This window comes from Amphiura filiformis, chromosome 3, assembly GCF_039555335.1.
Source record: "Amphiura filiformis chromosome 3, Afil_fr2py, whole genome shotgun sequence".
NCBI lineage: Eukaryota > Metazoa > Echinodermata > Ophiuroidea > Amphilepidida > Amphiuridae > Amphiura > Amphiura filiformis.
This window is the reverse complement of record NC_092630.1, coordinates 40,672,601-40,686,160: the sequence shown is the minus strand read 5'-3', so window position 1 is coordinate 40,686,160 and position 13,560 is coordinate 40,672,601. Positions and strand designations below refer to the sequence as shown.

Here is a 13,560-nt window from a genome sequence, read left to right as displayed (position 1 = left end):
GCATTTACATTGTGTATAACCAAAATTCTTCAAAATAAGCTTCACTAATCTTTTGGCTTGTTCCCTAAATTTGAATATGTAATTTTTGTAAACGGTTGGTGGCCATAATGTTTCTATTGCTAACATAAACATATCTTTATAGAAAGACATATATTGTATCCAAGTTCACCTTTTCAAAAGTTGAAACATTGGGTTAATGCATTGTGCTGAATATTGTGCTAAGTATTGGACACAAAATGCTGATTTTGTTAGACATAAGTTAGATATAGTGGAGTTAATTTACAGTATTAAAACAACACCAGAAGCATTAAAATACAATCATGTTATTGTTTTTAACAATGGAAACAAGATGGTCATCAACTATCTAATAGATTTGTAGCTCAAATCTATAGTAAGCAGCTTGAACAGGATTCCCAGACATTTTGAAAAGCCATGGAATTTTGAAAAATAGTAAAGCCATGGAATTTTGATATTGGTCATTGAAATTCCAGAAAGAGGTCAGAGAGAAAGTGAGAATTATAAATTTGTAAAAAAAATGTGAAACAGTCAGAAAAGGAAAAAAAAATAATTTCAATATTACGATTTGGTCATGAAATTTCAAAATCTTAAGTCTGTGGGAAGCCTGTGGTATTTATAAATTGTAATCTCTTGCGAAGCGATAAAAATCAGGATGAAGTACATTTTGATGAACAGATGACGAGAATCAATATAATAAAGAGTCATCCATTTGACATTGATTTGGGAATCTTGTGGGATCCATATGTTCAGAATTTCAGTCATTAAGCTCCATAGTTGAAAAGCTTGGTGGGCTATTTACTGGTAACACTTTTAAAGCTGAAAACATGCTGAATGATCATGATCACAAATCATATGTGACCTCATCTTCTCTCTTGTTAAAATGTGTTGTAAAGTGCCTGAAGCAATACAATGTAGGTTGGGTTTTTTTTAGTTATTTTGGGATAAAATCGTTATGGAGCTGTAGACGCTAATGCATTAAACAGAAATGCCAGTGTTAAGGAAATTTCCAGAATTTTGGAAATTGGTCATAAAAGAAAAAATTCTGGAATTGCGTAAAACAAAATATTTCCGGAATTAGATGATGAAATTTTATAAGAAAGCAAGGTATTTCAGGATTTAAAAAAGCAAATGTTTGTTTTGAATGGGGGTGATACCACTTTCATCCCTGCTGTAGCCTACTGTAGCATATTCCTGAGTTTTGCTTTTTATTCTTTCAAAATCTCTATAGTTCACAAAATGTTCAGGAAATTTTGACAGACCTACTGGGATCTCCGATTAAAGAATGTGTTACTTGAGAAGTTGTTAGTTTTAATATTGATTGTGCTTGCATAATATCACAATTTTCGAAGCAATTGTTCCAATTCCAGTGCACCTCTTACATATTTTCCTGGGTAGTTTTATGCCTATGTTCACTGGAGGGGCATGAAACCAAGCACTATAATACAGCCCTGTAATATTGATTTTTCAAAGTAAAATGCAGGCCTGGTAAAAAGCTATATCTATTACGATGCATTCTAAGGTCCAGTGAAATTAATGAGGTGTCACTGGAGCTGGAATAGATAGTGGGTCAATCACTGGAGGTGATAGTGATGACAAGTCATTGCGAAAATTAAAGACTATCAAACGTTTTCAGTGGGTTGTTTACATGTAGCACTGAAAAGATTCATTGCATTTATAAGAAAATATAAATAGACTTTGTAAATGCAATTTCACCAGTGGCTTTACGTGAAGAATGATCAACATTGGTTATACAGAAGATTCGATTTGATCAAGAAATTTAACATTTTCAGTTAAAGAAACTTTTGTTTTGCTTCAAATATTTTATGAGTTATTCATGCAAGAAGGCAAAATAATGATAAGAAATTCAAATAATGGAGAGAATTTTCTGTAATATAGATCCTTTTCTTTTTTGGTATTCTTCATACCATATGAGTAGCAATAGCCTGTAAGTCTTAAGTCATAATGTATTAATGGTAGATAATAAATCTACCATGTGTATTATAATGTGAAAGGGTGTGTAAAGAGCTTGGGTGTCTTTACTCTTTATGTATACATACATACATAATTGGCTGTTCCAGAAAAATAACTCGCCCCTGTGGACTGCACAGATATGAGGTAAATCACTTGATACTTCCTACCTGCTTCCTTTTGACAAAAACACAAATTTTATCAAATTTTAAAGGACAAATTTCTTGGAAAAGACTAAATATATTGACTGCTCAGTGCCAGAAGTGGGTTAAGTGCAGTAGCTGTCCTGTGAAAATTTGGCAATTTACACACAGTATATTATACTCACCTACACATGGCAGGTATTGCACTTACCTGCTTCTTGCACTGAGCAGTCAATGTATAATTTTTCTTATCTTGATACTGTACAAAAAACTACATTCCAGTTTAGATTTTGCCTTGAATCACCTTTGAGGATTGTAGTTGACTTTTTCTCAAATTTGTTAAAATTGTCACACTATAATGGTCACAAGCTGTAGACCAAGAATTCAAATTTTATTTTTTATTTTTCACATTGGAGTGAATTATGATTTGTGTGCATCTCAAGATGAATGTTAGCAGTGTGCCCGGGGCAGTGTGTTTATTAGCATAGCTGCATATCAGAAGATGTTCCAATCATTGTATCGTCAGTGCAGGGGAATGACAAAAGATTTTAGACTTTTTAAACAAATGTTTGATTTTTATGTATCCAAGATTATGTCTTTGTTGTGTGTAAGTATAAAGGGAAAACACCTAGGTGCAGTTTTCAGTGACTGAGTGCTTTGCATGAGATGCAATAACCCCGTCCATTGGCTTGAATAAATCAAGGCAAAATATACGATCAGTATTGATTGATGAAGATATCAACCCTTTGTATTACATTGATAAATTTAATTACTGCAATATAATGATGACTGACAGAAAACACATGTCTTGATCCTATTTGGTGTGTGAAATTGGAAGTGCCAAGGATGATGGGAATGATGTATAGCTGCACAGCCACTTTATAAATGGCATTGCTTGCGTATCTGCCTTAATGCTATCTTTGGTCGCACTGCGCATCACCATTTACAGGAATGGTCTTTTGGAATTTGTAGGTGAGCATTAAGTAGCTCTTCTGGAGCCTTCAAGGAGAGCTGTTTAGAGCATTTACAATAGAATGTAAGGAGAGAATGGTCAACTAAGGTGAGCAAAAAAATAATGCTCCTATATCAGATTTAAGGAGAGCAGTAGAATGTGATTGCTCTCGCTCTCCTCAAAAGGCAGTTCCTCAATTCAATGTTTTCTGTCAATGATTTTGAGTCACAAAGTGTTAAATGCATGCACCAGTCACTTGGAAACTCACCTTATAGCTCTCAATTAATAGTAGCTTGATATAAACGAAGGGCAATATTTGTTTGACAAAACACAATGTCATATTAGCCAGAGGGTGTCAGACACTTAAGCACAATATTTGCCAGGAAAATTTCCTTTGTGATCTGTATGTTGTAAACATTGGCAATAATGTGTGATATTTAACACATGGTTACGGTAACAAGGTTGTCAGGTACCAAATGTAACAAATAGTGTTGTGTGCTGTGCATACTATTTAATATTATTACTATGAGGAGACATTAACCAGTTCGTTATCTCGGATGACTCAATCAATTTTAAATTGATTCATTGATGAGATGGCCATCAAATTAAGATTTACAGACCAAACTTGTTTGGTTCATGTACACCGGCAAGTCATACAAGATTTGCCTGTAGTATGTGGCAGGGTCTTAGCTAGGATTGTACAATTGCCCATCATTTTCATCAAACTGCCTGTCAAAAATTTGACCTCTGCCCCTTTTAGGGGTTCAGTCATTTCAAATACTTATAGCTATTGCTATAGCCTTGATTTATTAGTCTGGTCTTGTTTTAAGTTCACAGAACTTATTCAAGCATTACTTTTAGAATTTAGCATATGTCACAGGCATTTAATTAACTGCCTGTCTAAAATGATGGAGTGAGCGGTGGCTAGCTAACACCCAGGTGTGTGGTAACAATTCATGTATTCTTGTATTAGAGGGTGATTAAACAAGGCCGTTTAGTTCATTTTACTGGCACATTTTGCTTGGACAGGGATGTAGCAAAATGCAAGCTGAATAGTATCATGCTCAACATCCAGAAGACTACAGCCTGTTGCATATCATCCTGGTAATTTGCAATGAAATACTTAGAATGTTATGAAGAGCATATATTGGATTGAAGATATGGACATTTGTCTACCTCTCTCTCGTATTACTATATATATATTTTTGCGCTACCAAAAGCCCAAGACACCTTAACCAATACAATTACAAATGTACTTTTTGTCTTTAGTACTGTATATCATGTCACCCACTCCTGGAAATCTCATCATTGTTTGTATAATTGGTGACTGAATAGATGATTCCAGTGCACTGTTTATATTCAAAGAACACAATTGTATTTTTCTTTAAAATGCACAAAATGTTTGCAGGTTACCAAGTGTGTTAAATAATACTTAGAAAAAAGCGGATGTTTTTAGGAATTTCATTTGGTAACCAAAATGAACTGAACATTTAATACTTTGGAAAATTAGGTATGTTATGTTTATGAAGTGGGAACAAATAAACATTTAAAGTGAAAACACAAGATTTTGTATGATGTTTTTTATTTCCAGTTACCAATTTTACATGGACCAACAGCCTGGTGGGGGGTTCAAGGATTTTCTTGGTACCCATGCTAGATCCTGGCAGTAATTAACCCCTATCGAGACTGGTTTTAAGTAACGACCCTAAATCCCTGGCGGGACCAGATTTCAATAAAAACATACCCCTAACTGGACTAGGTTTCACCAGGAGTTTCAGTGAAAGGCCCCTAAAAAGACCAAGTGCACAAATACAACAATTATTGTACCAGAAAGACACTTGAAAGTCACATTTTGTACTTTTTTAAATCAAAATTTGCAAAAAATGAGATACGTGGGCACAGAATCATAAAATTTGATGCCCGTGGACTAGAAGAGGTGAATTTGATGTGCCTAGCGGGTCTAGAAGAGACTTGGAATATGATATCCTTAGTCATTTTTTGGATCTTGTTACCCATAGTGGGCGTCTCTGATAAAGACAAGATCAGACGTCAATAGGAAGATGCAATACTTCCATTTTTTTTCTTATCGCATGACAAGACTGTCAATTTGACATGGATGGCGCTAGCAGTAGTCACTGAGGATAGCATTAGATACTTTATTTACACATGCTCTACATCAGGGCTCCGCAAATAGTGGCACGCGCGCCACATGTGGCGCACTGTGGCTTCCCGAGTGGCGCGCGGCGCCGTTTAGATTTTTAAAAAATAAATAAACAATGTGATTCCCATGTTATCCTTGTAAAGACAGGTTTTTTTTAATTTCATGTGGCGCTTCAACAAATCTATTTGAGGAAGCCTGCTCTACATATTGTGCTCAAGTCAGCCTGTTATCAGTTGGTGGTGCAGTTTGACAAAATATTTTGTACAGAAAATCGCTGAATGGGCCTTCAAAATCAACCTGCAAACAGACAATGTAAACGGTAGATAAGAGGCCAGTCGAGTGCAGATCCGTCGGAACACTTTTCAATAAGGAATAAATGCTAACCTCATTGTGACATCATCCATGCAGCAAAGTTCAAAACAAATTAAAAAAGCGTTATCCGACGGGTCCGCAGTCGACCATTCTGAAAACCTCTATATGTGGCTCCTGGGTTTATCAGAGTGATGTTGAATCTTTTTATGGTGCACCTGTAACACTATAAAAATGAACAGAGAGAACATGTGTAGTGGTTTTCACTCAACCCCCTCCTAGAGGTGATCATGAGCAATTTATTTATTACATAGATCACACATTTCATCAAGAAATCATGCTTGATCATTAAATGGGTTTGATAATTCATTATTATTATTTTATACATAACTAAGCACCCAACAGCATATTGAATAAAACGATACCCGAGGTGTTTCATGCCACATTGCAAGCTGTAAGCTATCATTATGAGCCATTCCAGTTGAATTTCAAATGGATAACCCAATTTGAAATCTACACCCCCTGTGTAGGAGATTAAGGTGATGTATTCAATAGGGGGTGTATGGACTTCAACTAGAATAGCCAAGTGGTAGGTTACGAGGGGTTTAGACTTGTGTTAAAGGACTTCCAATGCATTGTAAATGTTAGTGAAATTCACCACAGCTCATAGGCATTCAGCATTCCAGGGGCATCTTACAGAGACTTACTAGTGTAATGATTGATATGTCTTTTGAAATGAACTTCTGAACACATTGCTGGGTTTAATTACATTAAAGAAAGTGGTTAAAAATCATAAAAAAATAAGCTCAAGGACGGAAAGACAAAAACAATCCTGAAACCGGAAAAAATCCTGAGAGATCGCATCTCTCACATTGGTAACTTTAATATTTTATGAAAGCATTACCACATTCGAATAGTAAGTCGATCACTTTTGGGGTGAGCTTATTAAAACGATCAGTTGACCATCAAAATTGAGAAATTCCTATATACACATTAAAAACAGTGTATCTGAAGTCAAGATTATCATAATTGTAATCAGGAAGTTTTAGATTGCAATTTATTTGGACACTTGACGGAATGTGGTTGTTCAAGTGAATTGAAAAGGGGCGCTTGGATAATCATCACTTGAAAACATCTGTAGGGTGTGGGGGAGAATGCGCATTAGTGTGTGTATGATAACTCGCCAATGTGATCATGTCAAGTTGTAACACTCTGGGTTATTTGCTACTGCTGCTTATGCCTTATGAGCAAATTCAAACACTATTCCTTGTTAGGGTATGAATGTTTGGACAGTATTTATTGTGGGACATTAGAGCACATCAGACATATCGAATTGCATTCTGAATACGAAGAATGTCTTTCTGATATCAAATAATTTTAATTTTTTGAAATTCACGATATGATACAAATTTTATGACAAATTATTAAAATTTGATATTTTTCACATTTTGATATGTAACAGTCCTCAAGTAAATTTTGTCTGTAAAAATGGCTGATGTGCTCTAATGTCCCACAATAAATACTGTCCAAACGTTCATACCCCATCCCTTAAATGCCTTATGAGCAAATTCAAACACTATTCCACATTGCAACACAATTACAGTCATGTTTTACTGATGGGTGCAAAGTCATTTGATTTGGAAGGAAATTCAATTCATTACTTATTGGACAATATCTTATAATTCTACATGGCAGTGGTTAACATGGGAGGGGGAACAAATATCATATTCAGGTTGTTTTGTACACAATACTTTTGTTTATCCTCTTCATTATGTCATGCAAATTTAAGAGGGCATACTGATGACAAATCACATAATAAAAGTTAAATAACAACAAAATGTATGTAAAAAATAAAAACAAATAATGGGTTCACCAGCCCTTACAAGAAGTGAAATAAACCTAACAGTTAATCTACTCAGGGCTTGGAATTCAGCAATAATAATAATTTATAAATATCACACAGCTAAGTAAAACCTGCTCATTTTCTTTTTGTGTCTTTTTCAAACTGCTGATACTTGGTATTGTGAAAATCTGATTAATTTAAATCAGTTCAGCAAGAGACAAGACTCTAAAAGTTAATAGACCATTCCTGTAATTGGTACTTTCCTGCCATTACTGGGGTGAACATTGATATCGCATAGGGTAGTGAAAGTGACGCCAAGTGTATCACATGATTATTTTGTCATTTCATTTTTTAATATCCTTCTTGACCTTGTTTTCATTGTTTTACCCAATCCACAGCATAAAGGTGCCAAGTATATATAAGACTGGTCTTTAACTAGCTGGTGTGAAAACGATTACAGCATTGTACACCGATGTAGTCCTATCAGTATTTGAAATATCAACATATTCTAATTTTAAATGAACTATGCAAATTACAGAGATGCTTAATTATCAGGCCTTCAAATTCACATGTTTTCAAGGCCAGTGAGCACAGGGAACGAAGGCCACTATAATTAATACTGAAGAATGTTTTAAAATTTAAGGATACCAAGGGCCATGGAAATTGAAGGGCACCAAAGGCCATGGACAAGTCGAAAGGCAATGTTGGCCATGGTATATGGCCTTTGTGGCCTCTGAATTTCGAGGCCTGTATTACTGCATCTGTTTTGATAGTGACTTTTTTGTCATAACACACACAAAGGTTTTGTACAATGCATAGAATGACATTGATATACAAGTCCAATTTTTCATATGAATGATAAGTAAATTTGCTTTTTTATTCAGATTTCAGAGTTTTGAATAACTATTTATAGAATTTGGATAGCTGCAGTACTTCTATATTTCATATCAAAGAAGCTCTAATTTTACCAGAAATTGGTTATCAGGATTCAGTTTAGTAATCATTATACTTCTATATGGGTAGTTTGGCAACATGATTCTTAGCACCAGCCTACGGAAATGTCATATGTCATATATTTTTAATGCACTGTATTACCATGACAACAAGCAATACATTCTCAATCATGTGCAGCGCAACTAAAAATGGGTTTACAAGGTTCACATTAGATATTTGGCATATTAAATAGGGTAAATATTAGTATTACCCTTATAAAATCCCTATGAAGATTAAATAATCCTTTATTTTGACTAAATTTCATTATCCCTACCAAATCACCATTGAGCCCTTACTCAGCAAACACAAAATGTTTCGCAGAAAATGTTGAAATGTCGGGTTATATAATGGGTATTTAAAGGGTAAGAAACATTACATTTAAAAACAATTTTGAATACTCGCTTCAAAACATTCTAATGTAATGTTATTTTAGTGTTGACAAAAATTTGTGCAACAATGTTTGCCAAAAATATTTCACAATTACATTTTGTTGACATTTTATACAAATGATGTAGTGTTTTTAAAAATGTTTCCATGACATTTATATAACTCACCATTTAAATGTTACTGAAACATTTTCAAAAAAACAACCATGTTTATAACATTTTAAAAACATTTTTGTGTTTGCTGGGTTTACCTTCAAAAATAATAAAATGTTATATCAAGATTATCATAAAATTAACTATTAAAGTACTTTATGGGGTGTGTGTTAAAAATAACCATGTTTAATATCAGCCACAACATGTAAGCACCCAATGATTGGGTTTGACAGTTTGGTGGAAAACTCTACAACCTGGTTTTGGACTTTTCTGTATACCCCCTACGGTAGACAGAGTGTGAATATTATATGGGGTTACCTGAATGACTCCATGTGAAATTTACACCCCCTGTAGGGGGATAAGGGCATGTCTTCCATAGGGGGTGTAAAGACATTAGCTGAAATAGCCCTATCAATATGTAGCCCTTACACAAGTCAATCTTCAACCACAAATTTGAACAACATGAAAAGGTAAATTGAACAAAAAGTGCCTAACTTTACAGGCATAGCCACAAATGTCTCAAATTTCCACCTGATCAAAACATATCCAAGACCTATGTAATTCACATTTTGTACCACTAGCTAAAAAGTCCTGAAGCATTAAGAACTGTATTGACTCCCATCATAACAACCTTTGCTTGTTTTCCATACACAGATTATTCCTTCAAATAATCAAAAAATAAACCGAGTATGAATTCAGATGCTGATTGATATAAATGAACATGTTAAGGAGACCAGCTAAAAATACAACAGCATAGTTTCTTTCAAATGTGCGAATAACAGCCCTCAAAATGGGTGGGGGCTACTTTTGAAACAAATTTCACACATAATTTAACTTGCGGGGGCTACTTTCATGATTTTGGGGGCTAATAGTACTCTAAAATCCCCATTTACTTTGAACCACAATAGTTTCCCAGGGGCAACTTTCTATTAAAAATTACATAATATAATTTTTGAGGGCTATTTTGACATTTATGGTGGGAAATTGCCCTTAGCCCACATCCATTTTGAGCACTAGTGAATAATTCACAGACCATTTTGATCCAAATGAATCAATCGAACCAAGCTACAGCTAACTTTCAAATGAATACTATTGAATGCATCAAACTCTAGAATACATTACGAAGTCATCTTCATTTTAAAAAGTAAAAGATACAATTGACCTAGGTATAAGCTTCAATGAAATCAACACCATAAGAGCTTGCAAATGAATTAAGGCCATGAGCAAATAATTATACAACAAATCTGGTTAAAAACAAATGCCCAATATTATATTGGTTCAGACTATAATTATATAGCTTCAACTTTGCAAGAACAACCCAGTAATTGATATCAATATTTTGATAACAACTGGACAGAATGTATAGGATGTGGAGCTAATTATTTTGTAACAGGTGAATATTATGTTAAATTGCTGTAAACCTTTCGACGAGAGCGTACTTCCACGATGTTGACAAGTCGCAACTCACACCTCATACTACTCATATGTTAGGGCTCATATTGAAATTCCCTTACACAGGAACATGTGCACCATCCTGCAGCTTTCCTGTGCTAGCCTTCTTTTGTTAAAATCCTGGGCAGGGTGTATCACTGATGCATATAATCCATCCGTTTTATGACAGAGCTTTCCTGAGGCGCGCGCTTAGCGAGGGGAATCCTGCCTTCTTTCTGTGTGAAAACGTGGTAGGGTATTTAAATATGAGCCCTTAGCGGAATTAACAACACATACCATGCCTAAAGCACACATATTACACTTCGGAGGTGCCTTGTTATTATCACAGAAGTACGCTCTTGTCAAGGTTTGCAGCAAAATACTAAGACAGGAGTTCCTAACTTCTGTTAACAAATACACATGCAACATAATACATGTTTCCATGCTATGAGCTTGGCATGTTGGAACAGGACTTGCTTTGATTGTTTTTAATTACAGATTCTGAATTGTCTGCAAGATATTGAATCTATCTGGAGACTGTCACAAATGTTTTGTACAACTCAATATGTATATAATTTTTCAAACCAAAACTTGTTTCTGACTGACAGCAACAAGGTCATAGCATGTTATAGGGACAAAGTCTTTTGTTTTGAACAGTTTTGTATTTTTAGTCTAAAGCCATATTGTATCATTTGCTGAGGAGGATGCCCTGAAGTTTTGTCAAAATTATTATTTCTACATGATTGTAATCTATATTAATGAAGTAACATACTGCAAAAATCATGACTTCAGGTGCTGTATTTGTGACAAGATTTTTAATAAAATGATGTATCCCATGTTTGAAATAATAGCCAAACGTGTGCACACAATGTTCATAGCACTCATGCACTGTACGTACATGGTACAGTGTAGAGGATGGTTATTATACGTCAAAAGACTGACTTCAGCACGCCTGACAAAGTAACATGCACAACATCGGCGCTAAAGTTAAATTCAAATTTGGTTTGCGTCAGTAAAAGGGGACATATATGACAGTAAAAGCTAACATTTTGTGGAAGAGGAATACAAATTTATTTTTATGGAAACGTTACAATATGGCTTTAAGTAGCACTGAATAAGCTGAGAAAGATGAAGACCAATCTGCAGCTAGTAATCTACATAGTTATCGCCCTCTATTTAGATACTGATATCTAAAGGATAAAATGTCTACCGCTATCACCCAAGATGTCCGGATCTGCTACAGCATTAGATCTACAAGGTTGCCGCTAGGCTGAGACATATCCTCAGGAAAGAAACCTACAAGAGTATCAAAGAGCTGTGGGAAGAAACAAAATAAAACATTAATTCTTACCCAATGCGGTCAGCCATTATTCTTCAATATACCCCCACCACTTTTACAAACATTTTCCCGAAACCAACAATTTTCTGCTATGTTGTCATGGCCTGAAGGAGTCTTAGCAACTATTTTAAACTGTTGCGATTTGGTAGTTCACAGCATCTTGCGAATGGTAGTGAGCTTTGGCAAAAATTGCATTGATCATTTCATAGCAAGTGTGGAAGAATTCAAATATCACAGATATACTTTTTTAGGTCCTGTGGTTCTTGAGTTATGTTGTAAAGAGGGCTGAAACAACACTTTTGTAAAACGTACATAACTCATTCACAACAATAAATCAAGCAAGTTTTCAAAGTATATAATTTGTAGAATGAACTTTTGCAAAACATCAAAGTATTATTTTTCAGTAATATATTGATTTAGATAATCGAAAATCAAAAATGGGTGTGAAACAAGGACATGTAATGTCTGGTTTTATCTTCTTGATTGTGGTATGAAGTATGCAACTGAAGGAAATAACATTCCGATGGAAATTGATGCCAAAATTAGAGGATTTAGACTTAGCAGAATGATGGTATATAGCCCTTGTATCATCTAATGTATATCACATGCAGACTAAGGCAACAAAGCTATGTGAATTTGAAGCACAAATTGGTCTAAAGATTGATATCAAATCTACCACATCCACTAAAATTTAACCTTGTAACTGAATGCTGTATGCAGAGTAAAATATCTATACTCGCTGCTATTGTTCAGATTTATGATTGGCTGCTTTTCCCAGTTTTGTAGCATCAGGTACTCTTCTAAGATCTTGAGTTATATAGAAGGGAGAGTAAAGCTTACCGTAGTTCTTGTGGTGTGATATGGGTGCTCCTCTTGTATCTGCACATTAAGGAGGTGATCCGGCACCTCAACGTTGGGTCTGAATAGACTGGAAGCCAACAGATGGAACTGAAAGGAAAGTTATCAAAAACAACATATTTATTATGTTAATAATTCAGTAGTGATTATTTCAAGATAATAAGGAACACAAATAGAATGCTTGAAATATTGCTACACAACAACAAATGCAAACTTAGTATCACATCTGAAGTTTGGATTTTGCTGCTAGTAGTTGTTCAACAAATAGAATGCTTGAATTATTACTACCAGCAACAAATGTAAACTTAAGATGTGATACTCCATATCCCATCAAACTTATTTTATATCAAAGTTAAAATCACACAAATTGATACAGACGATAAAAGTGTGTTAACTGATTGGGGTGTTCTCATTTATCGTGGTAACTTTTCACACTATTTTGAAATACCTGCAAGAAGACTGAGTCTATGAAGGAAAAGGCCAAAATGGGTAGCATCAAGTCATCAAAATGTACTTCTAATACAATCTTAATTTTCATCATGTTAGAAATTCTGTTTAATTGACATCTAGATGCACACACGTCCACCCCTGCACCTCACTCTCTCCTATCTAAATTGGGCATTGCTTTTTGCAACATTACTGAGTATTTTGTAGATGCAGATGCAGTACCTTTGACTGCGCATGTATTCACACATGAACACTACTGTCTAAAGGAATCCAAATAGACTAATAGGGCTAGGACACAGGCATTAATGCTCTGCGTGCTATAGCCATGCGCTTCAATGGAAAAAGTTCAAGTTTTGAAATATTTTCTCCAAATATCAAGAGCTATCTTAAGAACTACTGAATCAATACTAGGCTTGTTTGTACTCATTTTGATGCATTTTTCATGCTGATTCCAAATATGGTCATGAAAATTTACATTTCTGAAATTTTTGAATTTTTGAATTTTTTTTTTAAAACTTGTCGTCTGCAGGCGACACCCGCGTGAAGAGAGTTAATCTAC

General features: G+C 34.8%; 1 protein-coding gene across 2 annotated transcripts in view; it reads right to left on the bottom strand.

Annotated features, from left to right (window-relative positions):
• Window positions 1-5,808: 5,808 nt before the first annotated feature.
• Window positions 5,809-13,560, bottom strand: part of LOC140148515 (muskelin-like) — a 30,564-nt gene continuing 22,812 nt past the window's right edge. The window contains exons 17-19 of one of the 2 annotated variants that reach the window (XR_011858490.1): window positions 12,537-12,644; window positions 7,108-11,672; window positions 5,809-6,791 (exon numbers count right to left, since the gene is read on the bottom strand). Coding sequence is in view for 1 of the 2 variants with exons in the window: in XM_072170500.1 (XP_072026601.1) it covers window positions 11,595-11,672; window positions 12,537-12,644 (186 nt within the window). In the remaining variant the exon portion in view is untranslated. Of the gene's footprint in view, window positions 6,792-6,825; window positions 11,673-12,536; window positions 12,645-13,560 lie in introns of those variants that run through there. The other variant, XM_072170500.1, reaches the window with a different exon arrangement.